This window comes from Cebidichthys violaceus, unplaced genomic scaffold (genome assembly GCF_023349555.1).
Source record: "Cebidichthys violaceus isolate CVI_PGR_0920_01 unplaced genomic scaffold, fCebVio1.0.p SCAF_2, whole genome shotgun sequence".
In the NCBI taxonomy this organism is placed as follows: Eukaryota; Metazoa; Chordata; class Actinopteri; order Perciformes; family Stichaeidae; genus Cebidichthys; species Cebidichthys violaceus.
Genome location: NW_027176372.1, coordinates 4,557,280 through 4,585,232, shown reverse-complemented (window position 1 = coordinate 4,585,232; position 27,953 = coordinate 4,557,280). Strand labels below are relative to the sequence as shown.

The 27,953-nt window shown below is 44.2% G+C and overlaps 1 protein-coding gene and 1 long non-coding RNA gene across 2 annotated transcripts in view; both read left to right on the top strand.

The window, feature by feature from the left end:
- Positions 1 to 291: 291 nt before the first annotated feature.
- On the top strand, positions 292 to 18,700 carry fbxo38 (F-box protein 38). Its single transcript, XM_068714137.1, is given in 22 exon segments — positions 292 to 400; positions 1,846 to 2,070; positions 2,591 to 2,724; positions 5,856 to 5,897; positions 5,900 to 5,979; positions 7,515 to 7,680; positions 7,817 to 8,092; positions 8,774 to 8,867; positions 9,247 to 9,377; positions 9,602 to 9,772; positions 9,928 to 10,070; positions 10,653 to 10,860; positions 11,160 to 11,360; positions 11,548 to 11,703; positions 11,968 to 12,684; positions 13,869 to 13,969; positions 14,512 to 14,614; positions 15,003 to 15,169; positions 15,516 to 15,661; positions 15,891 to 15,994; positions 16,394 to 16,507; positions 16,657 to 18,700. Coding segments are annotated over 21 exon segments (3,567 nt in total). The 5' UTR covers positions 292 to 400; positions 1,846 to 1,936; the 3' UTR covers positions 16,836 to 18,700.
- A 6,188-nt stretch (positions 18,701 to 24,888) lies between these two features.
- Positions 24,889 to 27,953, top strand: part of LOC137875143 (uncharacterized) — a 6,438-nt gene continuing 3,373 nt past the window's right edge. Inside the window, exons 1-2 of the long non-coding RNA XR_011103388.1 lie at positions 24,889 to 25,136; positions 26,576 to 26,639. This is a non-coding gene — a long non-coding RNA (uncharacterized lncRNA). The remainder of the gene's footprint in view (positions 25,137 to 26,575; positions 26,640 to 27,953) is intronic.

The window sequence follows — 27,953 nt, the reverse complement described above, 5'->3', positions numbered from 1 at the left end:
AAATACACATAATGCTCTTAAGACTACATCAGATGGATGTACAGGAACGGTCTGGCTGGGTCCCAGCTCATATGGGTGTTAACAGAAATAAACATGTAGATGCAAAAGGCTCTAAAATGACATCTAAATGAAGATTTAAAACTTAAGGGAACATTTGTCATGAATCCAGACACTCCGATACAGTAGGTGGCGGCACGCACATTTTACGTTGGTTTACGGTCCGCCAACACCGCTAATTAGCACAACGAAGAAGAAGAAGAACAGAAGAAGAAGAAGAAGAAGAAGAAGAAGAAGAAGAAGAAGAAGAAGAAGAACTGATAGAGCGCAACTCTAGCAAATCTGCTGTAGTCACAGGATGGCTGAAGAGCAACAACACAGCGGCTTTGATCCAAAAATGCCGGTAGGTTAGCACCATTGCTAAAGGCCTTGTTAGAGGCGATACAGTTTTAGTCAGTGTGCTTGCTGTATTGTTTAGTTGTGTGGTTTTGTCTCTGTATACAATGTTCGCTGCAGCTATGCTAACAAGTAAGCTAGCTTTGACAAAGACCAGGTTAAACTTTACAGCATGATAACGTAGAACGTGTGTGACAGGTGTGGACTAATGGGACTTCTTCTGTCTTAAAGTAGTTCTCACAATCAAGTAAACGTGTAACGTTCTCTTGATTGTGAACAGATGTACTGCTGTTCGTCAGTTGGCTAACAACCACATATAATGTTGTTTATGTTTTTTATGGTTTTGCTGAAAGCTTCCAAGCGGAAGTGCCATGCATTTACTATACAGTGTTACAGTAGCACCGTCGGTGGGGAGCCGGTTTCCCTTTAGATCTCACCGACACACAGTAGCCTTGAATCGAAGCATCTATAAAGTTACGTGAGTCACCGCCTAAAGGCTTAGAACTTCCACCAAGTAGCTCGTGCTAGCATGGTAACGAAGCTCTCGTTGACGTGCAGCTGCTGAAACCTTCGACAGATACGCCTGCTGACGTTACGTGCATTCACGAAGCCCGAGGAGACCAATGTGTTTGTAATGTATCTTTACTAACTGACGAGGAATCATTAGGAATGTGTAACATAGACTCAGCACTGATGCAACCTTTGCTTAGTATGAACACACACGAACACACACACACACACACACACACACACACACACACACACACACACACACACACACACACACACACACACACTGTCGTCCGGAAGATCCCTTCGTGTTTAATGTTGTTATGACACAAACTGTTTCACTGGAAATATGCCTCGATATAAAGTACACAAAGTTCAGTGTCAGGCAACTGACGAGGGGTTTCTTAATGCATTTGCTTTGGCATTTATTGATATTCTGTTTGCAAATGAATTTAGTGATCCAGGTTATGATGAGTGCCAAACTTATTTAGTGTTAACTGTTTGAGGGTAAGTAGAAATGATGTATGTAATACATATATCTCATTTAGAAATGTAAATACATGATCAAATCTAAAAGTTGAGAGTAGTCTGGCATTACATCTGAGCTGGTCGTGTTATTTGTCCCACTATAGAAGTGAATGTTGTGGTGATGTGGTTCAAATCAGGCTGATCAGCTGCAGCGTCCTCCAGTCACTAACAGATATGATATGGGGTGTGTCGGTCTGATGAAGGATGTTCACGTTTATCCACGCTTATGCCTTTTTCCCGGCAGAAATAGAAGAATTGAGACATCTTTCATGATGTGCAGACCAGATCAATTTCCAGGTCACCTGAGGAGCGATGGACGCATGATCAAATAAGGCCAATGCCAAGCGCCCCCTGTCTCTGTATCCTCTTCCCTTTCTCCAATTAACTTGTCTTCCTCTGTGATGTTGTGTCCAGAATTAAGGTTCATGCTCGGGAAATAGAGCCTCCTGCAGGAGGGAGGAAGAGAGTGTGTGTGTATATAAGCCTGGGCAGTGACGCACAAGTGATGGGTCCGAGGAAGAAGGCCTCTAAACTCCAGCCTGTAGTGGGCAGCTGTGGAGGGGAGCTGGTCCTGAGACCTAGTGAGCCCAAAGACTACATCAATGAGCTGTCCCATGAAGTCCTCTGTCACATATTCAGGTACACTGCCCTCCACTACACGTCATACTTTACATTTGACTCCAGGGCCGGGTGAGGTTCTACAGCATGGATGTGTTTTTATTGTCATTCATCCTGTATGAACGTTACCGTGAATAGGATGTCAGCACCATAGGTGAAACAAGTAAGGATATCGCAGTTGTAATTTTCCCTTATTTGAATATAATTGTCTAATATAGCACCTGAAAAGTCAAGGTACTTCATCACATTGATGCAAAAATCATATAAGAATCCAAACACTGCCTTACTGCTGTCCTGCTTATTGATTTGCAATGTTGCCACAGTAGCCTAATACACCCAGAGATATTAGAGGGACAGCTGCTAAAGCATAAACGGTATTATCAAATCTCTGACGGTTGTCAAATGTGTATCATCTCAGGGTATGTGTCACCAATACGATCCAAACCTACCATGGTTGACTTTACAGAAACAAGAGTTAGACACTGACCCAGCCCTAAGGTGCAAAAGGTTTTGAAAGTGTGAACCTTGTTTTGTTTTGTAGGTACCTTCCCATGAAGGACATCATGTGTATGGAGTGTCTGTCCAGAAAGCTCCGGGAAGCTGTGACTCTGTACCTGCGAGTGGTCAAGGTAGTGGATCTGTGTGCTGGTCGCTGGTGGGAGTATATGCCTTCAGGTAAGCCTTCAGGTTAGCAAACACGCATGTTCAGTGCAGTCTAAAAAGGTGCTTTTCAGCCTGTGGTGAAAGACGGGCGGGGGGGGTCAGGGGTCAGAGCTGGTCATCTGCTAATCGGTAGTTTGATCTCTGGTTCCTCCATTCCGGGTCGAAGTGTCCTTTGGCAAGAAAGTGAACCCCAAATAGCTTCCATCAGGCCATCGGTGTGTGTGTGTGGTTGAATCAATAGTTTCCATCCTGATGGGCAGGTTGGCACCTTGCATGGCAGCCTCTGCCATGTATGGATGTATGGATGGGGTGTGCAGCACTTTGAGTGGTCAGAAGACTAGAAAGGCTATATATATATATATATATATATATATATATATATATATATATATATATATATATATATATATATATATATATATATATATATATATATATATATATGCGCGCGCGTGTGCAAGTCAGTAGGACCAGAACAGAGAAGAGCTTTCACTGTGATGAGATCACAGGGTCCTCTGGGTGGTGGTGGGGGGTGTGGCCAGTCGTCCAGAGGCAGAAGAGCATCATGGTCTTGCCAGAGTGTAGCGTTCAGACAAAGGCTTGGTGGTTCATCAGGCTTGAACTGGATGTGAGCGACAGCAGGAAGCCACTGTAGAGCCAGAAGAGTAAAGTGGTTTGGGGAAACCGGAGCCGTTTTTTAATTTGAACTGCAGACGGTCGTTTCAGGACATGTTTGGACTGTCCTTTTCACACATGTAGCACACAACAGCAGTTTGTCTGTGTCAGACGTTGTTGTCACCTACTGGAAGTACTCCGTTTGGACAAAAAAAGTCAACCCAGAGGCCAACATGAAATGTTCCATGCATTACACCGCCACACAGTCATCGTCATGGTCGTTTTACTGTAACCCCACACTCAACTCTTCACACTGGGGGGTGGGCTGTGTAGAAAGGTTACAATGCGGGAGCGTTTTCTATGGGGGGGTGCTAAAGAGGCATTTTATTATGCTGAGTGTAAACGCTGAGCTTCATTGCGCTGGTTGTCATCATACGTGACTGAACATTTGTTTATCATATGTATGTGTTTATTATATGTGATCCTTTAATACAAGGTGTAATGACCAGTTTATAATGGTCAGCTCAAAGGAAAGACAGTGAGTGAGTTATGTGCTTCCACTGCTAATAATAATAATAATAATAATAATAATAAGGAACTTTATGATCTTTATTTAGTTTGTCAAACAGGGCACTATGCTGTGAGACCAAATGGATCAATCTCGGGCGTGGCGATGTGGAGAAAATCAAAGCTCACAATATTTTTGACGATATTGTAGGGTTGACCATTGGTGCGTTCAAGAAATAGATCTTTGGTAGATAATCATCAGTGATGTGGATAGAATGACTATGCGGGTTAAGGCAAATAATAGAACTGTTTGGTAAATTAAGAAACTCCTGTCACCTTTCTGTAATGTAGCCTTTAAAACCAGGAAAAGACAACACTCTCAGTCTCAGAGGGTATGTCGTCTCCTGTCACAAGATCAGTGTTGTTACATTGCCCAGCACGAGATCAGTCGCTTAAAGTGCATATTGTTATGTGACGGTTTGAAACAGAATTATGACATTGAAGTCAGAGAAAATCCATTTATTGCCTGAGCAAAAGTAATTCTTTTATTGGTTGGCTTGTTTTTATCGGCACGGAAATTTGCAGAAATCGAAGCAGCTGCTTTAAAAAAAAAAAAGAAAGAAAGAAAAACAACAAGTTGCATTGTGAAATGCCAATGTTTTTTTGGGGTTTTTTTTGCGTGCAGTGTTTCCCACATGTTGTGAGACTATGGTGGATGGACCTCAGACCCCCTGATGAAAACCTTTCAAAGTTAAATGCAGCCGTCTGGTGCACAAAGTAGAGGCTAGATCTGTGACGAACGTTGTGCTCTTCTAGCAGTAGTGGAATGTATTTACACTACACTACATTTAGGTTACTCAAGTACTGTACTTTAGTACAATGTTGAGGTACTTATTTGATTATTTCCATTTCATGTAACTTGATACTACTAGTCCACTACATCTCAGAGGCAAATATTGTACTTTTAACCTCTCTGCATTTGTTTAAACAAATTAGTTACAAGTTAGACTACTTTGCAGATTCAGATATTTAATATAAATCAACTAATAAAGTAGTTTTTCACCGCTGGAAAGATGATCTTTTCATGAAGCTATGCGGTCAATGCAGTAGAAAAGTGCAAATATTTTTTTTTAAATATGTGCTACATGACCTGAGAGAGAGAGAGCTGTGGTAATTGTGGGGGTTACGTGTAATGCCGGTTTGTTTGTTTGAGTTATTTGTCTGCAAAAAGCGTGTTATTGGGGTGTCAAGTAGCACTGTAACCAGTTTAAGGAGTCAAAGCGTGACCTGCATGGTTGTGGAGTGAGTTCTTATCGGTGTCCAGAAAAGAATGCAGAGCGTCGTAAACGGCGGCTGAGAATGATCCAAAACACAGAGAGAACACAGTCGATCAATAATTATAACCCAGTGATGTAGGCCTACCAAAAATCTATCATTTGAAATTGGTCAGACAACATAATAAGTATAGGTTTACTTTTCGTACTTTAAGCATATTTTGATGATAATACTTTTATTCTTCTACTTAAGCATTAGTGTTAATGCAGGACGTTTACTTGTAATAGAGTATTTTACACTGTGCGCTCGTGAATCAAAAACACATGGGTTGTATACATATGATTGGCTCTATTCACACAACTACACAGACTGTGTACCACAGAGCTTACAGGGTAAAGTGTGTTTAGTGTCCGGTCCGTGTGCGTTCTCGCCTACAGCTCCTCTGAGTGACGTCTCCATAAGTTCAGGGTTGCAGTGCGTATGTGTGGGCGGGGCTTTGGGCCGGTTGGCCACTGGCTGTGGAGCAGCTTTCTGGACTAGCTGCAGAGGTCTGGTGAGGATGAGTTGATGTCGTAGAGCAGGGGGTGACGGTGTCGTACTGATGAGTGTGTCGACTGCTTGTGTACATCAGCAGCTTATTCCAGAGCTGTTTTTGATTCTTGAGCGTAAAGCTGAGGTTTTTGTGAAAAGCGCCACACGTATTGAGGAAATAACCTGATTTGAGTTTCTTGTGTTTTCTGTGTTAGGCTTTACAGACGGCAGCTTTCTGCTCCTTTTGAAGAAAATGCCAAGAGGAGACGAGTCCGAGGCTACGAGGCCTTCAGTATACCCGGAGTCCTGGAGGCACTACAAGCCTGTCCCAATATACTGGTCAGTAAGTTGTGTGAGAACGGCAGCAAGGTGCACTTGTACGTCACAGTGATCGCACTGATTGGTTCCTCCTCTGTGGTTGTTCTGTTGTGTTACTTGATTACAAAGCTGCATACTCTCGTTTTTCTGTGGCGTACAACAGCTCAGTCCTTGAACCACAGGCGTGTGATCATTTTCTAGCCTGTAGTGAGTCAGTCTTTGCTCTAGGGCGGAGTGAAAAGCTGGAAGATCAGCCTTCTTGTAGTAACTGATGCATTGTAGATCCTCTTGAGTTTGTTGCGCAGTGACTTCGCTGCCTTCTTATTTAGCTATCCAACTTGTAAACAACATAACGAGGGTCACAATCAGTTGTACTCCTAGGTAGGTTTGTACCTACCGTTTCTTTTTAACTGGAAGAGCTGTATTATGATTATCGATTAGGACGTCAAGAAGAAACTGTTCATGTGGTTTGAGATTTTGGGGATTGGGGCTATCACCGTGCTGCAGAGTTTAGTAAGGTAGACAGCTGAGGGGAAGAAGCTGTTCCTGAGCCTGCCGGTCCTGGAACGGAGATTCCTACAGTGCCTCCCAGAGGGGAGGAGGGTTTGAGGTGTCTCTGGGTGGTTTTCGATGGCAGGGAGTGGAGTACCGGTGATACGCTGGGCAGTTCTTACCACCCTCTGCAGTGCTTTCCGGTCTGAGACAGAGCAGTTGCCATACCAAACTGTGATGCAGCTCGTAAGGATGCTCTCAATCTGCCATCGTGGAGGGACGGCAGATTGCTGCCGATCACCTTCTCATTGGAGGGATTGGTCCTCTGGCCTTGTCCTCGGCTGTGGCTGGGTGATGATGGAGCCCAGGAAGCAGAAGGACTCCACAGCGTCAACAAGGTAGTCCCACAGGGGGATGGGTGCTGTAACTTCTTTATGAAGTCCACAACCATCTCCACTGTCTTCAGAGCGTTGAGCTCTTAAGTTGTTTTGACCACGTTAGGTCATCAGCTGGTTGCGGACTCATCCCCACCCGAGACGAGTCCAATGAGGGTGGTGTCGTCTGGTGACTGGTGGCTGGAGGCTCAGCTGTAGGTATTCAGAGAGAAGAGTGCAGCTTTGAGGGGAAGTGTTTCCCCAGCTTCACATGTTGCTTCCTGTCAGACAGGAAGTTGGTGATCCTGAGTAATACTGAGTGTACATAGAGTATTATCTCAGTTGTTACCAATGAGGAGAGATTGTATGTAGCTGCAGTTGGAAATCTCTGAACCTTTCAGAAAGGTACTGGTGATCGTCACTATGGATTATTACTGTGGTGTGGACCTCCTGTCAAACTGCACAGGATGATCCAGTGAACTAAAGATACAACAATGAGATATTGTTCTGCAGAGACTACTGGCCTACACAGCATATTCTACAGACTAAAGAAAACATCTTTGTTTGTTACAAATCCCTACAAAAATCAATCCGTTTTTTCACACACATTTTTTTTTTTCCCCCTCTAAAATTGCAAATCATTTAGCAATTAGAATATCCGTCAAATAACCTTATTTGACCTTATTTCAGGGGGTGGAGACCTCCCATCTGGAGCTGGTGGAAGCCATATGGAACTACATGCCCCAGGTTCATATACTGGGAAAGTTCCGTAACCGTAACGGAGCGTTTCCCATTCCTGCTGAGAACAAACTGACCATCCCCATAACTGCAAAGATCCAGACGCTACATCTAGTGGGTGAGTAGGATCACAACAGATAACAAAATCCTCAGTACTGGATGTAAAGCAGCTTCATCCTGTTAGTGCATGGCTGATGAGTGCTCCTGCTGCACGGCTGTATTGGTGAACATCACATCGTGATTGTTTTTCACAGGTGTCAATGTCCCAGAGATCCCCTGTGTGTCCATGCTTCGCCACCTTTACCTGAAATGGGTCCGTCTCACCAAACCACAGCCATTTAAGGACTTTCTGTGTGTGAGCCTGAGAACCTTTGTCATGCGGAACTGTGCAGGACCAACCAACTCCCTCAAATATGTTCCCCTGGTTACCGGGTTAGCGTCAGCCCGGAACCTGGAGCAGCTGGAGTTGGTGAGAGTTCCCTTCCTGGGGGGGCTGATCCAACACGTGGTGGAGGACAGTTGGAGATCAGGTGAGGAGACGATGTGTTGGTTTTACCAGAGTAATGCGTTTGTCCTGTTCCCATTAGTAATGTAACGGACCGGAGGAGATCCGTACGGACCCCCTCTGCGCTTCGCACGCATGTGAATCGCCGATTAATTACAAAGTTTAACAATCTTAATCAGGTTTTTACTAAACAAACAAACTTTCTTTTTTGCTCTATTATTCAGAATGACAATCATTTTCCACTGTCGATTGTATTATGTCTTGCCAGGTGATTTGGATCCTCATAGGCCGGGGTCACACTTGTCTTTTCACTTGGACTATTGTGATCGGTTGTGCCAGATCAAAACTCAGCTGTGTGTGTGTGTGTGTGTGTGTGTGTGTGTGTGTGTGTGTGTGTGTGTGTGTGTGTGTGTGTGTGTGTGTGTGTGTTGGTCTGGCTTCTTTGATTGACTTGGTCTCGGCTCCAATCAATCATAGTATCGGCCTTTTTAAAAATCCGCTATCGGTTGACCTCCAGTAAAATTGACTGGCAAAAAAAAAATGTGTATTTATGAGATTGATCCAGCCGGTTTTGATCAGTGCATCGCATTCTCCTCTTGTCTCCTCATCATACGTACTAATTGTGGTATCATATTTCTACCTAAACAGCCCACACCTTTTGATTAAGCGTTTGTTCTTTGTGATACTGTGTATGTGTAACCCCCAGGAGGATTTCGGAACCTCCACACCATTGTGTTTGGAGCCTGTAAGAACGCTCTGGAAGTGGACTTGGGCTACCTCATCATCACCGCTGCTCGCAGGTGCACAGCCAGTCATCAATTCCTGAAACTAACTGAGGGTCCATGTTTAAAGCAAAATGCAAAGGGGTTCATCTTGTGGGCAAATGTTGGAGACACTGTTCAGTCACTGAACAGAGTAAAGCGTAAACATGTAGTAAGTAAGAATGATACTTACAGTATGTGAGCTTGTTAAGGCCTCATAGGCAGTATGTCAGAATACGTATCACAGCATTACCTTGCTATCCATATGCTATAACATTTACAGTATTCTTGTAAACAAACAACATTCATGATAGAATTCACCCCGGTGAACGGCAGATGTCGTCAGCTGTAGACTTGATTTAAGTGCTTCGTAGGACCAACAGAGATACTTACTTCATGATGTCTGTGTGTTTAACAGGCTTCACGAGCTGCGCATCCAGCCTTCACTGACGAAAGACGGAGTCTTCTCGGCTCTCAAAATGGCTGAACTAGAGTTTCCTCAGTTTGAGACACTTCATCTGGGATACGTGGACGAGTTCCTGCTGCAATGTTAGTTCCTTCTGTCAAATATGTCCACCAGGCTCCGAGAACACTGGGCAGGTTTCCTTCCCAACAGAAATGAGCGATCCTCCTGTACTTGATCCACTTTTTTTTTTTTTTTTTTTTGGGTAGCAGCCGTGACAGCGTGTGGTTAAATAAGTTATAAATAATAATTAAGTTTGGTTTACAGGTGTGTTCAAAACTGTACGGTCTTGTGTTTTTGATAAACGCAGGTAAGCTGAGTCATTCGGAGCTGGTGAAGTACGGTCTGGCTGACGTCATTGAGAACCCCGGCATCATCACAGATATCGGCATAAAGGTGGTGAACGAGGTGTTCACCAATATTAAATACCTGCTCATCTACAACTGTCCTCACCTGCATAACCCTCACCACTGGATCACAGGTAAAACACAGTCACCATCACTCACCTAGCTTCTGTCACACATGGCCTGAATATTAATGTCCGTATGTCACTTTCTCTATATAATAATAATAATAATAATAATGGTGCTTGATAAGCAACTAGTCATGTTCTGCCTGTTTTGTCTCTGTCCTCAGATCAGTCCAGATGGAGTCGCCTCGTTGATCTCACTCTGGTTCGCTGTCATGCTATCAAACTGGAATCCTTCTCCCAGTTCATAGAGTTACTGCCCAGTCTGGAGTTTATCTGTCTGGACCAGATGTTTAGAGAACCCCCCAAGGTATTCAGACACTCGCAGCGCCGTGAACCATCTCTTGTATTTCTCTCGCTGACAGCATTTTGCTTCAAGGAAAAGTTGAATCTGGAGTTTCGCCCACTTCCTAGTCTAAAGTCATCCAACCGAACTCCAGAATCCAGCTTTCCAGGATAATTGAAAAGCTCGCTCGCACTTAAACAGCTCATAAACTTTGTCTTTACCTGCCGCCATTTTCTCGCGAGTGCCTGATCAGTTCTGCACATGTGCAACTTTCAACAGAGCTGAGAAGGAAGTGAGACGGCTCACTCCTTAGCTACTTCTATCATCAGCTCCAGAAAAACACGTTGCATCATTTTTTACCACTTTGTCACTAATCCATAACCGACCTTCTACCTTCAAGCTCTGTTAAACATGTAGCATGATGAGTTGTTATCAGCAGTTGTGCGCCCACTTAGTATCAACAGAACAATTTTACCATAACTGAGTTGATGTCATTATTAGCAGAGACACTGAATGTTATACTTAACAGTAGAGGATGTGAATCCTTAATAAAGTTTGTGTGTGTGTGTGTGTGTGTGTGTGTGTGTGTGTGTGTGTGTGTGACAGGGCTGTGCCAGGGTGGGCCTGAGTGCAGGGACTGGTATTGGCGTGTCCTCAGCACTTGTCAGCAACCAAAACTCCAACAATGACAACGACAACAATAACAACAACCATCACCACCACCACAACAATGAGGCCAACCTGCCTCCTGCTCCTCCACCTGTCGTCGTCAACAACAACATCAACAACCAGAGACGGCAGCAGCAGAACAATGGCAAGTCCCATCTGCATTCTTAGTCAGCGGAGCAGCAGCAATCGACGTCATGGATCTTGGCTTCTAAAGTATTTCCAACCCTTCATTTTTCACATTTTCCATAGAAACATAGCAAGGGGAAATATTGTAGTTTTGCAAAAACAAGCACACCTGACTCCTGTCTGGGGAAACTTGAACCCTGAGCCCCAAGTTGTTCTCTCGGCCCATCACACGAGCCCTTTGCTCCGAATGTTTAGGATGGGTTAAAGGCAGAGGCTTTATGTTTTGAGAAAAATAAAGTTTACGTTTTGTTTTCACAGCACCAGTGGAGGTAAATGGGATGGAGGATGAAGAGGAAGAGGGGGAGGAGGAGGTGATGTTGGAGCAGGAGAACATGGAGGCTGGGCCTCAGATAGAGCTGAAAGGAGCAGAAGGGGAGGTGAGAGCTGAAGGGGCTGACGTGGCTCCAGGGCCCAGTCGTCCAGCTGGAGCACCACAACCTCCTGATGAGGAGCAAGCAGGTTAGGAGCTGCTCTTCTCTTTTAGGATAAGCAGAGGTTAAGACAACAAATGTGTTCGCTCCTACACTCTTACTCCCCATTTTAGGAGCTCTCCTTATTTATTGTGGATGTCTGCTCATACCCCCCCCCCCCCCCCCCCCCCCCCCCCCCCCCCCCCCCCCCCCCCCCCCCCCCCCCCCCCCCCCAGGTCCCAGTGGTTTAGTCCAGCAGTGCAGACCAGCTGGTGCCACTGTTCCGAAGACCCCGCTGGTCATCTCAGACTCCGACAGTGAGGAAGAGGAAGGCCTTGTTTCAAGGCTAATGCCAGCTTCCTGTTTGCAACAGCCAGCTTCCTGTACAGAAGGTGTCTGCACAACACAGAACGCAGCCAGTCACAACATGTCTTATTGGGTTGTGGGTGCACTGTAGATGGGGGGGGGGGGGGGGGGGTCAGAAACACAACAGCGACAGTATGAGGGCCTATGTGCAAGTATAACATCTCTCCTTTCTTGTTCAATAGTGTGCTGACACACACACACACACACACACACACACACACGTAAAGACTATGAAAAGCACAAGATCTCGGTTCACCCCACCAGTGTAACATAAATGTGTGTGTTTCCAGGTAAAGGAAAGACTCCTCTGAGGCGGGGCAACAATGTGGCGGTCTCGGTAGAACAGACAAAGACCCGGGTGTTGGAAAGCAGCTGTGAGAAGAGCTGTCAGGTGACCAGTGAACAGATCAAGGCCGACATGAAGGCTGCTGCTGAAACCAGCAGGAGGACTAACCTTAAAGGATTTGCCACTGAGGCTGTGGAGACTGCTGCAAGACCTGCGGCTGACAGTGGGCCGGTACGGGGCACTGGGAGTGCCGGGGTAGCAGCGAGGACTGGGGTGAGGCCAGTGACTGGATCGGTGGGCAGGGTTGGACCCGGAGCAGCCGCTTCCAGGCAAGTGGGTGGATGTGGGAGGCTGGTGGTGGGGACCAGCCACAGAGCAACCACAACCACTGACAGAGCGACAGGAACTGGCAGGACTAATGACTGCACAGAGGGCCCCTCCGGTGCACAGTCTGGGGAAAGAGAGACTGGGCTGAGGCAGAGCTCTAATCCTGCCTGTGCAGACAGTCTGGAGCCCAGGGGTGCTGCTGTAAACCATGCTTCTAGGAGACCAGCACAGCTGACTGGACAGGGAGAGAGACAACCTGCCCCTCCTGGATCACCCTCTGCTACCTTTTACGATTCACAGCAGGGTCAGGCCAGAGACGCGGACTTTGTTCCTAGACGGCCTTTGACCCGATCCTGCACCCGTATGTCCTCTGTGTCCCTGATATCTGAGGAAGGTAAGAACAGGCACAGAACACATTTAGTGTATGTCCACGAACCAGCACTTCAGGGGAGGGACACTTTTGTTTCTATGGTTTCATGTTGGTGCACATCGAGCTCAGTGAAGTGCTAGTTGTGCAGCCAGTAACTGACACACATGTATATTTAACTCGCCCTTTAAAGATCTCTGTCCTATTGGGACATTGATGTTTAGATCAGGACGAGCATGAAAAAGTCAAATGAAATGCGGACTAGACCAATTCACTTAGATTTCACTTTTTCTGTACAGATAGAGGTACCTGGGCTTTGGATATCAGCCCATACCAGGTACCGATCCAGTACCAGTGTTTGATTAATAGTCTGTATACCTTTATATATACCGTTTATCATTTGTTTATGTGTAAGGCAACATCAGGCTTGACTCTCAACAGCTTTCCTAGCATTGTAAAACTATATTTAACAAATGCATACAAAGATGGATGTATATATATATATATATATATATATATATATATATATATATATATATATATATATATATATATATATATATATATATATATATATATATATATATAATTAATTATTTATCAAAAATAATGGCATCCAATACCAGATCTGCCCATTGTCACCGGCATCCGATCCAGCAAAAACAATACCACTGTGTATATCCTAAATTATATCTCTAAAAAAATAAATATATTCGTCATGTACACACCATTAAATGTGAGTTGTATTGCTTTTAAAGTCATATTTCAGTGCTGCCTTGAGCCAGTAGTTGCTTTAAGGGAAGCTCCACTGAATGCAGTGTTGGAGAGTTGCTCTGCATATGTGGGAAAACGTGGTTTGAAGCCTTTAGTGTATCCAGAGGGAGCTCTCTCAAGTGGGATAAATGTCCTCAAGTGGTGTTGGTTAGGTCTGACAACTCCTCATCTCTGCTTGAGGCTACATTAGCTGCTACAGTAATAGCATAACACGACGGAACTGTCTGCAGTTGAGTTGCCTTGTGGGTAATTTAGGCGCCAGCTTTTGACAAGGAGGAAGAATGTTTTTTTGGTTTTTTTTAAAGATCTCTGGTTCTGCTGCATTTAAACTTGCCCTCAGCTGTTATAAAAGAGATGACTTCCACTTGGCAGTTAAAGACAGCGCTGCTTCCTTTTCTAATGTTGAAGGTGATATTTTTGCCGCCTATGTTGTTAAGAGCTGTCCAGAACCAGGCCTCGAGTAGCAGTCAGGAGGAAACGAATGGCTGACAAGTCAACCAGCACCTCGGACCCGGTCACTGAGGACGACCACGTACAGGTACACACACACACACACACACACACACACACACACACACACACACACACACACACACACACTTGTTTTCACTGAGCTATTCTAGTCTTATGGTCACTGTTGATCAGAGTTAAAAAGGTGTTGTTGGAAGACTAATGGGTGAATTCTTTATGCATGTATATGCACTGTACATGGTATGTAATACAGTTGTCATAGGACACCTGTGACAAAGAGGGACAAGATTTTCACAATAGTTTTTATCCCCTGGGGGGAGCCAAAGTGTTGCAGGTGGGGCTGAGAGGGGCAGACTTTAGGTCAGAAGTCGTAACAATGGAATCAATGGTACATGGACTGTACTTGTATTTCTCTTTTCTAGTGACCACTCAAAGCTCTTCAGGACTATCTAACATTCACACACATTCACACACCACAGGCAGGAACAGCCAAGCATTGATTGTGAGCTCCAGTGAGCCAGGATGCACACGTGAGGGGGAGCTAACGGTTGTCTACTGTGTATCCTTTGTTCGTATAATTGACATACTGAGATGCTTTTGCTCATGCAGATTTTGTCTCTGAAGAGTAAGAACCTGGTGGGCATCACGCTGACCAACTGTGGGATCACTGACCTGGTCCTCAAAGACTGCCCCAAGATGATGTTCATTCATGGTAACGGCCCGATACGGACACTCCAATGTGATGACTCGTGTGGATGTTTGCGCTCACTTTTGTTTTTGCATTAGAAAGATACTAATAAGTACTATTCATCTTAAACGTGCGCTTTTTTTACTTTGGACAGTTTGTGATGCAACTTTAAAAAATAAAGTCATTTGTGGAAAATAATAATCAAAGTACAAATGTTGAATTAGTGAGGGAGGTACTAGAAGAGAGTTAAATCAGTTTAACAGACGTATTCATGACTGTTCTTCAATCCAGGGTTTTGTGTGACAGCGGTTCAGTATCAAACCTTGTGTTGAGTTATAATCACAGAATCCCAGCAGTTGTGCTGAGTCACAAAGTCACAAAGTGTCTCGTCGTGTCCTCCCTCTCTCTGTAGCCACCAGATGTCGAGTGTTGAAACAGCTGCGGGTAGAAAGTGCACCCATAGTGAACCGGTTTGATTACGCTCAGTGTAAGAAGCTGGACATGGAGCAGGTCCTGGATCAGATACTGAGAATGCCTCCTGAGAGGAACCGCATCATCTACATGCGCCCTATGCACCAGGTTGGTAATCTGTGACGTCGGAGCGAGGAAATGTAACGGGCGGAAGCAGACCTGAAGCTAGGAGTCTTTGGCTTTTAGTCCTCTAATGCATCATGGTACTAATCCACAATGTCCTACAGACATGTCAGCATCTACTGTTCAAAAGGCATGACAACACTGAGACCACAATATACATCACATTATAGTGACATTTTTGCTGCTTTAGTTGGTAGATCCATTTCGTGCAGGAAGAAGTTAATACAACGCCTCTTGCATACATAGCACAGGTGGCAAACGCATCCCATGATGTAGCCGTTGTTCTGCTTCCACCGCTCTACTCTACATCTCTTTACTTCTCCCTCTTCAGATCGACTCGGTGGCATTGGAGCGGCAACTCTTCCAGGGGCCCTATCCCTATCACATCGCTATCGTGCACGAGTTCAGCAACCCTCCAAATATACGCAACAAGGTTCGCATTCGCAGCTGGATGGACACGATAGCCAACATCAGCCAGTGAGTGATATCTCTGATAACGGGCATTCCATCAGGATCCCTTTCTGACCTTAACCCTTTTTGATTTGAACACATTTCTTCCTGCATGTTTATGGTAATGAGCGAGGGAACATGGTTTGATGAACCAGAATTGACCAACCATCCAGGAGACCGGGGCACTCAGACATGTATAACAACCAATCTAATAAATGCAACGTTAAACTGAACTCTGTATGTCTTTGTGTCTCAGAGAGTTGATCAAGTACGAGTTCTTCCCAGAGGCCACCAGGACAGAAGAAGATGTGAAGAAGTATCCCACGTACCCCTGGGGCCGGGACATCTACACACTGGAGGGTAACACGGTTCCATCTTCATTAAACGTCAAAGATGTGTAGTTGTCTCCTGAAGATAGACACGCACTTAAAAGTCTAGCCGATGTACTATGTCAATCTACAATGGCTGATATATTCATCCAGTCGCCCAAGTCCTACTGTGTTCTCCCGATATGAACTCACTGTTGCTGGAGTTCAGAGACGCTACAGTGTGTTCTGTTCACAGTGCATTAATCAATGACGTAGAGGAACCGTGAAGCTGAAAATCTTCCGCATTGCGCCCTGGGGGGGGGGGGGAAGAAGAGAGAGAGAGAGAGAGAGAGAGAGAGAGAGAGGATGTATGGTTTCTGTCCAAACTACAGCAGTTGAATGGATGTGTTGTTCAGAGCCCTTAAAGGTCTTCTATGATGTCGTTGTTCAGGACTGGTGGATGGTGCTCCCTACAGCATGATAACAGACTTCCCCTGGCTGAGGACTCTGAGAGCAGCCGATCCCAACAGCTACGCTCGCTACGACTTTGAGGACGATGAAAGCAGTGAGTGCAGTCGATCCGTTCAACCCGTCCTATCAGAGGACGCTCGCTAAACGTCCACAATTCTCAGTCATTGCCATTGTCCCTGTAACGGACAGAACCTGATTATATAAGCACTTGAACTGTTTTCTCTCTGTTGTGTCGTGTGAAAGCCACCATCTACGCACCCAGGCGTAAAGGCCAGCTGTCGGCTGACATCTGCATGGAGACCATCGGGGAGGAGATCTCAGAGCGCCGACAAAGCAAAAGAGGAGTGTTTCAGAGGGTGGTGGTGCTCTTCCTCCATCACTGTGATACACCAGGAGAACCTGTGGATGATGACTACATCTAGACGGAACAGATGACTGTCCTGCAGCGCTGCATGAGCTCCTGACTGACACACTTTTTTCTTTGGAAAAGAGACCTAGAGATGTAAAGTCTGTTTGGACGAGGTTCACGGCATATATCCGACAGTGATTTTCTTAATATTTGAGCAAAATCTTAAAGCCTGTATGACCGCCCTAGAACCGTTACATTCTCAAATAGTATATCTCTTATATAGTCCGGTTGGCCAGTATTGATGGCATAACCCCAGGCGTCTGCACAGCTGCTTGTCTACCATGCAGAGAAGGGTTATGCTCTTTGTCTGATCGTTCACCCGTCCACCGCCAAAGTCTGCCTACCTCTGCACCACACTTGTGACCAATCACAGACAGAAATGGCCTTAGACAGAAATGTCAAAGAAGATATGCTTTTTAATTCAGTTTTAAGTTCTTGTTTTCCTTTAACATGCAGGAGAGTCGGTGGCTCTGGATGGTGGACAGTGTGTGTCATGGCTTTGCATTTTACCACAAGCACTAGATGGAAAAGAGGCCGAGGTGTTCGGTCCATGTGGAGCTGAAAAAAACCACGGAGCAGTTGCTGATTAACTTTCCTGCGGTAGATTGTCGTACTAAGGATCAGGCCTCTTAGATAAAGACTCAAGGCTCCACTGCCAGGGAAGCTGCCGGATTCCAGAACTAGTTTGTGTAGCTTGTGTCGTCGCTCCTCCAGCCTGACGAATCCCAACACTTCCGTGCGTCCTGCATGGCTTTGTCATGTTGAGACGCTGTAGTTAGCGCAGACTATGCAGCATTGACAGGTTTGGCTTTGTTGCAGTTGGTCAGTTCTGACCTTTCCCGATGACAGAACAAAATGCTTTCGATTGGATCAATAAGCCCTGTGTCCAAAAAAAAATCGTATTCCCCACATGGTCCATGCCTAAAAAAAGGTATTTTGGGTTCAAAAAATGATTTTTGAGTTCTGAAATGCGTCTGTATTTTGAGTGGGGTTGAATTATGAGAATAAAGGCAGAATTCTGACATTGTTTATATTTAGAGCTTTTTCGTTTGGACTTCTGACTTCTCAGAGTTGTGGGTTTATTCTCATTTTTCTTATTCCCATCTCCCTACAGGGATTGTCAAAGAGGGGATGGGTCAGTGATGTCATACATGAATGCATCACTCGGACACAGCGGATATCTATCTGACGGAAATTTGTCGTAGAGGAGAAATTAGAACAATACTGCAAACAAAGACATAACAATTATTCACCCAACAATCTATTGTGCAATACCCAAAGTTGGAAACCGACGGAACAAACGTGTTGAAATGTAGTCGGTGTGACTTTAAGAACTCGTGCTTCACTGATTCTGAGTCTTATCAGGTCTGTGTGTAATCCCACCGCTAGATTGAGACTATTGTATTACGTCAGGTGGTGATACTCCTTGGTCTAAAGTTGTTTTTGGTCTGCCCTTAACCTCTCTCCTTAAAGAAGTTGTAACATGAAGTGAACCATCAAACTGTTCTGGGTTTTCATTTTCAGAGTTTCTTTTCATTGCTGAGGATTGTTTTGTTTGTTTTCCTCTAAAGGGTTTCATGTCTGTGGACAGCTCTGTCCTGAAGCACTGTGAAGCAGTGGACAGGACGGAGTGTTCAGGATGTATCAGGTATTCCTCAAATGTGTTAAAGGTTTGGGTTCAGACAGATGAGCGCCTTCATCGTGAACTGACTGTGAATGTTCACTATCGTTTTGCAGGTTGAATGGGCTGAATGGGATGAGTTCAGCCTTCTGTTTGTGTATAGACTGTACAGATGTCATGGATGACGATATGCTTCCATGGTGTTTATATGTTTATAATGAAAGAACAAGACTATTTCACATTGAAAAATAAAATAACCAAAAAGAACTCTTGTTGTCTTCCTTGTTACATGTCCTCACTGTTGTCTTCGTTGTTACATGTCCTCACTGTTGTCTTTGTTGTTACATGTCCTCACTGTTGTCTTTGTTGTTACATGTCCTCACTGTTGTCTTCGTTGTTACATGTCCTCACTGTTGTCTTTGTTGTTACATGTCCTCACTGTTGTCTTTGTTGTTACATGTCCTCACTGTTGTCTTCGTTGTTACATGGCTCGGACATAGACAAGATAAACTGAGATTATAGAAATCTACTCCTTCTGAATAGTTTTGACAATAAAACTTGAATCATATTTAATGTAGGCAACACAGCATTTTTATATATATATATATATATATATATATATATATATATATATAATTTCACAAGTCGTAGAGAAGGAGAGGGTGATAATAAAATGTGTTCTCACACTTGACAATGAAATGATTTTTCCAAAACCAATCCACTGATGATCAAATTGAGCATAAAGCCCTAGAAAGGCTGCTGGGTTATTCTTAGAACAGAGGAGCTATAGGGGCTCTTTGACTGGCTGCTAGGCTCATTTTACTTTAAAATAGTTATAATTGCGAAGCTCAGCACCAGCGTCTTCATATCAAATACAATATCTGCATCCTTGTTCACTCGTGACGCCTTCCCTGATTGAAACGTCATTGAGTGTTTGAATTGTCAAACTGCTGAAAGCCTCATCTTTGAACTTGCGTTGAGCCTCTTGTCTGTTCATGCTGAAGGTTCCAGAGCAGAGTGGAGCTGACAGAAAGCAGATACAAGCAGCTGTAGGTGTACCTGTACACACACCGCTAATTCTGGCTCCACTAATCTCTGCTCTTCCTGCTTTGACAAGAGGAGTAGAGAAGATGGAGTCACCCTCTGTCTCTGTGTGACACACACACACACACACACACACACACACACACACATAGACACACACACACACACGTTTCTGTGAATCCAACTCCTCTGCTGCTGTCAGTCAGAGTAAACAGAGTGAAACTGCCCACAGCCTCCTGCCGTTCCAGCGACTTCCTGTGACACTAAACAGCTTCGGTTAGGTCCTCACACTGTTTCTACTCATCTCATGTTTAGAATCTCTCATCTCATGTTTCTATCATTTCTTCTCTTTCTTATTCTTGTCTTCTCTCTTTGGTTGAACTGGTTCGTGCCCACAGCTACGTTGTGTTCTGCTGGAGACGGGGAACATCGATGTGCTTGAATATGGTTCCTTCATGTGGGTCAGACTAGTTTTCTAATAAAATATTCATTTGCTTGACATGAGGACAGATGATCCATGGAGGCATTTTTTTGTTTTTTTTTGTTCTTAAATTCATGTTCCGAACATCTTAAATTTGCAATAAATTATGACATATACACTTTCATCTTGCAGATGTTCTCTGTTATTTGAGATTATTTGTTAATCTGTTATTTACAGACTTTTATAAGAAATCAATCAAACTTATAGTCATACACCAAATGCAACTCCAAGTGCTGAATGTAAAGAGTGAAAGAGAACATGGGTTTAATGAATACAAAATAAAAAATAATCTTTAAACCAATAAAAGAAGGAGAGCATTACCATAGTCAAGTCCACTAGTGGTAAAAGTGTGCACAAGTTTCTCAGTATTGGTCTGGGAGAGGAACTCTTCCATGATTACTCCGAGGTGTCTGACACTGAGTGTCTTCAAGTTAGAGGGGAGTGTCTCTCTGAGCCGCTGTACCTCACTTTTGTCCTGGTTTACCATGTGGTCAACTGTTCATTTGGCTACTAGTAAGGTTGATACTTGTACCTGTTGCACTGTGCAGTTACAACCATATTTATTGATGTGTGCATTTAACTCAAAGTTATCCGCTAAAATGTGATGACCATAACTCACTGAACATTTAAAGCTTAACCCGGCTAGCTGGAACAAGTGAGTGTAATCACTGCAGCGTGATGGAGGTTGGTTTTTGAATCCGTTGACATGCAATGTTTTCAGAGTGAAATGTCCATCACTATTTGTTTTTGTTATGCAGATTTGGATCTACTCATCAAATACCGATGTCAGGGTGGAGGGTTGGCCACTTTCACCCAGGAGACAGACGTTTGTTCCCCGGCTGAAACCAAGTCAGTGTTGACTAATTTGACCTTTCTTTTTGTACATCATTTACGTATTGAACTAATACTGCATAGGCCTGCTTAAGTTATGTAAAAAGCATACTTATATTATGTAACTAACGTGCTTATTTCAACACAAACCTCTATTTTTTTTTCAAAGTCTAGCTAAATACCTTTGTTGCCTAAACCCCAAAGCTAAGTAAACCTACTTGGAAGTTTATTTTGAAAAGACACTGCATGCATGTGACAAGCGGAAACTGTACATTTACTGAAGTTTATTTTGAAAGTCCCGGCGTCCCTGACACGTCCACAGCTGGCGCTAGAGGGCTTCCTAGAGCGTCATAGTTTAAAGTGTAAGGCCACTGACCAAGCGCCGTTGGCAGTGAGTATGTGTTGCCAGGGATGTTCTGGTCCACTGTCTTTGCAAGGACGGGCAGATCTGAGAACCACACTAACTACTGAGTGTGTGTAACTGCTGAAGGTTGCTGGAAGCAGCACAGAGCCAGAGAGGAAACTGTTGTTTGTTCTCCCAAAAATAATACAGCAAGTGTTGTTGTTTTCCCCCATCACTCATACATTTCACAAGTGTCAGTCTTCTACTTCCCATGTAGCAGATCAGTAGATGTTGTACAGTTTAGTGGGCAGGACTGCTCTCCATATGAGGGAAAGGACCGCAAACACACTCTGGGAGATTTATGTGTGTGAGTGTGTGTGTGTGTGTGTGTGTGTGTGTGTGTGTGTGTGTGTGTGTGTGTGTGTGTGTGTGTGTGTGTGTGTGTGTGTGTGTGTGTGTGTGAGTGTGTGTGAGTGTGTGTGTCCGTCCATGCATGTCCATGCTTGGTTGCCATCACTAATAGCCCAGTCTTGTCAGCTGCTGTAAACAGTGAACCATCTCCAAACATTACCTTATTAAGACACAAGAGACAGAACAGACAGAGAGAAGAGTTCATACCTGCCCCCCTTCTCTCTCTCTCACACACACACACACACACACACACACACACACACACACTCATCTAGTTGTGACACATCTACTTTAACAGATCAGATTTAAATCATAAAATAGATTGCACTGAGAGAGCACAATATATCCAAATATTCTAACCAAACTAAATAGTTCAAAAACACTGACGGCAAGAACCGCTTGCCTCTGGATCAGAAACAATGCTTTTCAAAGTGTGCAAGGAGACAGTTAGGCTCCTGAAGTTTGACATCGTTCTCCAACCTCAGATCCTTAGCAGCGCCCAGCCCTCTGGCAGCAATTCAGCAATTTAACTGGGAGCTGCACCATGAAGTGCTTTAAAGGTCATCAGTCAAATCTTATTGGTAACAACTTAAAACAGGGCTAATGAGATGTTCTTGTAACATTAGGAAAGACTTTGGGCGACCAAAAGAAATGATTTCTGATTTGTTTTCATTCAGCTGAAGAAAGTGTTGGTACATCCAGCACATACAACATAATAGCTGATGAAATGTGCGTGTGATGTAACAATGGTACTGAATATTGTGTTATTGTATGATATGTCCCAGTGGCATCATGTATACACAGAACTACAGGGGGCCAAGGATGGAGCCTTGGGGAACTCCACAGTCACATGGGCCACAGAAGAGGAGGCCTCACGACTCTACTGAAAGAGTTCTGTTGGATGATTTGAGCTAGTCTCAGGCAGTGTCCCTGATGCCAACACACTCTTCAAGGCGATCCAATAGAATAGAAAGAATAGAACTGTGTTAACGCTCAGCTGAAGAATTCAAATCAAACATATCCAGCATCAGCTGTGAGTAATCAATCATTTGTTGCTTTAATGAGTGGAGTTTCGCTGCTGTGATGTGAACATAAAACAGCTTGAATATTAACATAGTGGACAACCCTGTCCTCCCTGGAGATCCTGGCCGACATTACTGTCTTTATGGCCAGCTCTGTTTGAAAGCTAGAGTGAAGATATAAAACTAGACAGCGTTGTGGGCAACAATCATGCAGTTTTTGTATGCAATATAAATGTGTTATTTTCGCCTAATCTAAAAATGGTTTATTTGAATATGTAGGATAATCACTGCCTCATGAAACTTTACAACCACAAACTACAGACCTAGTGCATTCACTAGATGTAGGGTTTCTTGAGGTATATTGACAATAAGGGGGTTTCTGAGTGCTCACCATTCAATTCCCAAAAAATCAAATCTTACCGAAATCTCCAAAAATCTGTGTTGCTCAAGGTGTTGGTATATTAATGTGTTTTTTTTTATCAATTCTTGAGTAGTACATTTCTTTATTTAAATACAGCATAACATAATGCGGCTTAATAAATGGTATCAACCCAAGAATGCTGCAGCATCTTATGAGACACGTGAGCATAGGACTGGTCTTCATATCCTTCTGAGCCTTTTACACGTTCACATGTATTTGAACTAAATTGTTAATCTCTGATTCATGAATAGAACAACTTGACACACACCGCTGAGCTGCATCTCAAATGAATCTTAGCCACAGCTGCGAGTTGGTTTGACTTGCATGATTTTTAAGTTATTTGGTAATTCATCTGTAGACATTTTTGGTTATTGGTTATTGCTGTGTGTGGATGCAGTGATGAAGGTCTTATGGAAGCTGTCAACAGAGAATAAACTGTGGGAGTAGGAGGTGGAAGGGCCTTAACAGTGATTTAGCTTGGTGGTCAGAAACATGTAAACCAGCCTCATAGAGATCAGCCCTTTCAGAGGACAGAACAATGTCCAGGATGTGTCCCTTCAAGTGAGAGGGACCCTCAGTTGACTTGACACATTTCAAACTGTCTACATGTATATTAAAATCACATAAAATCAAGAGTCTACCAAAGCAAGTTGTAATGAAAGCCAAAAGATCAGATTGGCCACTATGTGAAATTTTCTTCCAAACCAGGCGCTCTTCCTGGTGACATCACGGTGACTACGTCCACTTCTTATACAGTCTCTGCTTTGGACTGTGGGGCGAAGCTGGAGAAGGTACGGGGAGAACATGTGAACTCCACACAGCAAGAGGAACCCAGAACCAACAGAACTAACCACTGCACCACTCTCTCGTGTTGTCATACCTGAATATAAGATACACACACACACACACACACACACACACACACACACACACACACACACACACACACGAGTAGTCTGTCTCTGTCTCTCTCTGCCTGTCTCTGTCCGTCTTTCAGTCTGTCCTCTCTCTCTCTCTGTCTGTCTTTCAGTCTGTCCTCTCTCTCTCTCTGGTCTCTCTCTCTCTCTCTCTCTCTCTCTCTGTCTCTCTGTCTCTCTCTCTCTCTGTGTCTCTCTCTCTGTGTCTCTCTCTGTGTCTCTCTCTGTCTCTCTCTCTCTCTGTGTCTCTCTCTCTGTGTCTCTCTCTGTGTCTCTCTCTCTCTCTGTTTCTCTCTCTGTGTCTCTCTCTGTGTCTCTCTCTGTCTCTCTCTCTCTGTCTCTCTCTCTCTCTCTCTCTCTCTCTCTTTCAGCCGTGTAATAAGTTACACATGGTATTTCAGTTTGCTGTCCAGTCAGCTGCCTGATGCAGAAAAAGCCCAAATTTAGAAGAAATATGAACATTTTCAAACGTTTTTTTTCATTCACTGAGGAACGTATACCCCCCCAACACACACACACACACACACACACACACACACACACACACACACACACACACACTCCTCCTCTTTTCCATTTCACTGTTCACCCTTTCTTCCCTTCTACTCTTTTTTCCTTATCATTCCTTCCCTCCTCTCCTCTGCTTCCTCCCCTACCCTCTTCACATTCCCTTTATTTCTCAGCTTCTATCTCCTTCTCCTTCTCCCCCTAAGGCCCCCCCTTCTTTCCCTCCCTCTCTTTTCTCATCCCCTTCTGCTCTCTGTTTATCCCTCAGTCTCTCCTGTCCCCCCATCTTTCCCAGACAGACTCTACAGGTCACAAGTTGAGGCTTCTTGGTTCATCTTACATCAGCCAATCAGTTATGTTCAGAGGGGGCATTCCCTGGTGTAAGTCCCGCCCCCCCAGTGACCATACAAGGTAACAGTGGAATGCATGGCTTGGCAGTCCATCTGCTTCATAAGAGAGACAGGCACAGAGAGCAGAGGGTGTCCCACACTGATGAGCAATCCTATTTCGGTGTGATTTGAACTTGGGCTTGCCGTGAGACTACTGAAGCTTTAGAAGGATGCCGGTGGACAATCCTGCTCTTAGGCAGCTCTTAAACAAGTGAAAGATCAGCAGTTTAAGTTGAACCTGCCAGTGGAGAAGACAAGCCTCAAGAAACCTCATCAGGCCAGCAGCCTGCCAGCTGCAGCAGATGACAGCTCCCCCCTCAGAATAAGGTATGATCACGGTTCACTGCTCTACTATCTATGTGCATGTTGTCATCACTGACAATCCAAACATGTTTTATTTCATTTGAAATGTGTTTTTCTAGTTCACGTGAACATACTGTCATCATACTTGGATATTGTCAAAGTAAGCTTTTTGCAAATGTATTAGAAACATCTGCTTGGCATTAAAACGCCAAGAAAACCATCTGTTTCACTATACAGTGAAAGCTGAAGTCCAATGAAGGAGCTCCACACTGTGTCATTTTGGCCCGTGCTACGAAAGTTCTCATCATGAGTAAAACAGTGAAATACGTTGGTGTCAGTCCCAGAGCTCACTGTGAGACACATCCACCAATGGCTGGATAGAGGTTTGGTCACAATGCTACAACTCCGGTGTATAACTCACTGTGCAGCAAACGCGTACGCTTGCTGTGGTCACGCAGTGCCTTGAGATGAATCACTCGACCACAGTGGACTGACTGCAAAACAAAAGAAATGCAGAGGGTCACAAAAATTCATTCAAAAGTCTAAAACCGCATGGTGTACTTTCATAAATGACGTCGTCATGCAAAGTCCATGTGACAAAGAGTGAAGCCCGGTATACAGAGGCCCACTTGCTGCTCTCCTCCTGTCTGGCTGAAGCTGCTACAGTGCTACCTGAGAACGGGACAGGACTGTAACTGAACCAGCCTGGACTAGATTTACATTAACTTTACAGGACAAACACACATAGACACTACCTTTTTATAGTGAGACGTTATCTTGAGAAGGGTTGGGACTCAACAAAAGGGTTGCAAGGTAAAAGGGATCAAATTTTCTAGACAGAAATGATTCTCAATGGAGCAAAAATCCCTCTCTGGTTGAACTGACTATGAACCTGAAACAAAGGGTCCTAGACGACAGCAGACAGCTTTGTTTTAAGGTGTCACAGGTCGAAAAAGTTGGCCACTGATGTAGATTCTCCAAATCCAGCTCACCAGGAGTGGGGGGGACTTTGTGAAGAAAACCACATGGGTGACCGTGGCTAAGTGGAGAGCAGGGCCGCCTTTTAATCAGAGGGTCAGCGGTTCAATCCCGGCTCCTGCTCCGCTAGTCTCATGTCAATGTGTCCTTGGAGCAAGACACTTAACCCCAAAATGTCTCCCGTAGCTGCGTCTACGGTAGATAGATACTGAATTGTAAAGTCGCTTTGGATAAAAGCGTCTGCTAAATGACCGTAATGTAATGTAATGAAAAGTGTGTGGGTGCAGTGTTGGCCTTAAATGGGAAAAAAACACACAGTCCCCTACTGTATGGCTGATCTTATGCAGCATCTCATGTCACACAGTAGACCAGCATCAAAGACTGGGACCAAGTTCACACCATGGACAACATGTTCAATAGGCAGGAGGTGCTATTCATATACACACACACACACGTGTACACATAACTCCTGTCTGTTTCCTCAGGACGCTGCTGTGTGTCTTCAGATGAAGGAGAAGGACATCAGGAGGTGTGGAGAAAACACACCAGGTAGGAGCACCACACACGCAAGTTAGTCTTTCTCTACTAGTGAGGACCTTGGTTGACATAATGCATTCCCTAGCTCCTAACCCGATAGTAGCCTTAACCATCACAATTACATGCCTGACCTAAATGTAATTCACACACATGTGTATGTGAGTTTATCCTCTTGTAGTGTTTGCTCTAACCCAGCTGATACAACTGTGTGTCTGTTAGTAGCTCATGGTACAATGAGGCAGTCACATGCTCTTGAATCCTTTCCCTCCTGTCTATATAGCATTAATGTAAGGTCTTGGCTGCTGACTGGTGAGTCTGACAGGGTTGAGGAAGGTTAATGGTAATGGAACAAAGTGTCATATTGTAATTTACAAATGTAGAAAATAAAAAAATAAAAACGACAGATGTGCAAGAAACAGTAGTAGTTCCCAGATCCAGCTAATAAAATATGTGTTGTAACGCCCCATGTCCTGCTGAGGACGGGAACGGACATGAGAAAGTGTATGGAGGGAGGAGAGGAGGAAATGCTGTATTTATTTACGGAGCAGTCAAAAGTCTTGGGGGCACTGGGTTAGGAGGACTTTCACATAACCCCTTGCGCACACACACACACACACACACACACACACACACACACACCAGACCCCCTCTGGGAGCAAGAGACGCTGATTCCCAGGGTCAATTTCTCATGGGAGAAGGAGGGGGAGGGGGATGGGAGAGAGGGGGAGAGGCTTATGGAAGGTGAGAGAAGGGTAAGTAGAGGATGTAGAAAAAGAGATGGAGAGAGAACCTCAGTCTTCTTCATTTGAATGACTCTAATCTCACTGTCTTTATGTTGTTAACTGATCTCTGTGAGGATTGATCGAGTGTCACTATGAGCTTTCTGCTTTCACTATATGCAGAAGTGACATGTTGGATTCTCAATGCACACACTAACTCCAATCATTCAATTCATCTGAAATTCCGATTGCTTCATCCTCTTTCACGGCTCACACTTCAGCTGACACGAGTTCAGTGCTTGCAACTTAAATTGCAACCCCCTTACAATATTTCACAGGCAAGATTTGAAGACATTTAAACCTGTCTGTAGTGTCTGACTCTGCAGTGTTCAGTCTTATCGATAGTTATCTTCTTAAATTCAAACAAACACAGGACTTTCACCCAGGGGACCTGCTGTTTGTGTTCCATGTGAAACCAAAAGTCAACGATGACTTATCTTGACATTATGTTACTTTGTGACTTAAATAACTTTTAAACATATGAACATACTCATTTTAAGCCAAACCATGATGATTCTTACAAAACCTAACCAAGTTTTTTGTTTTG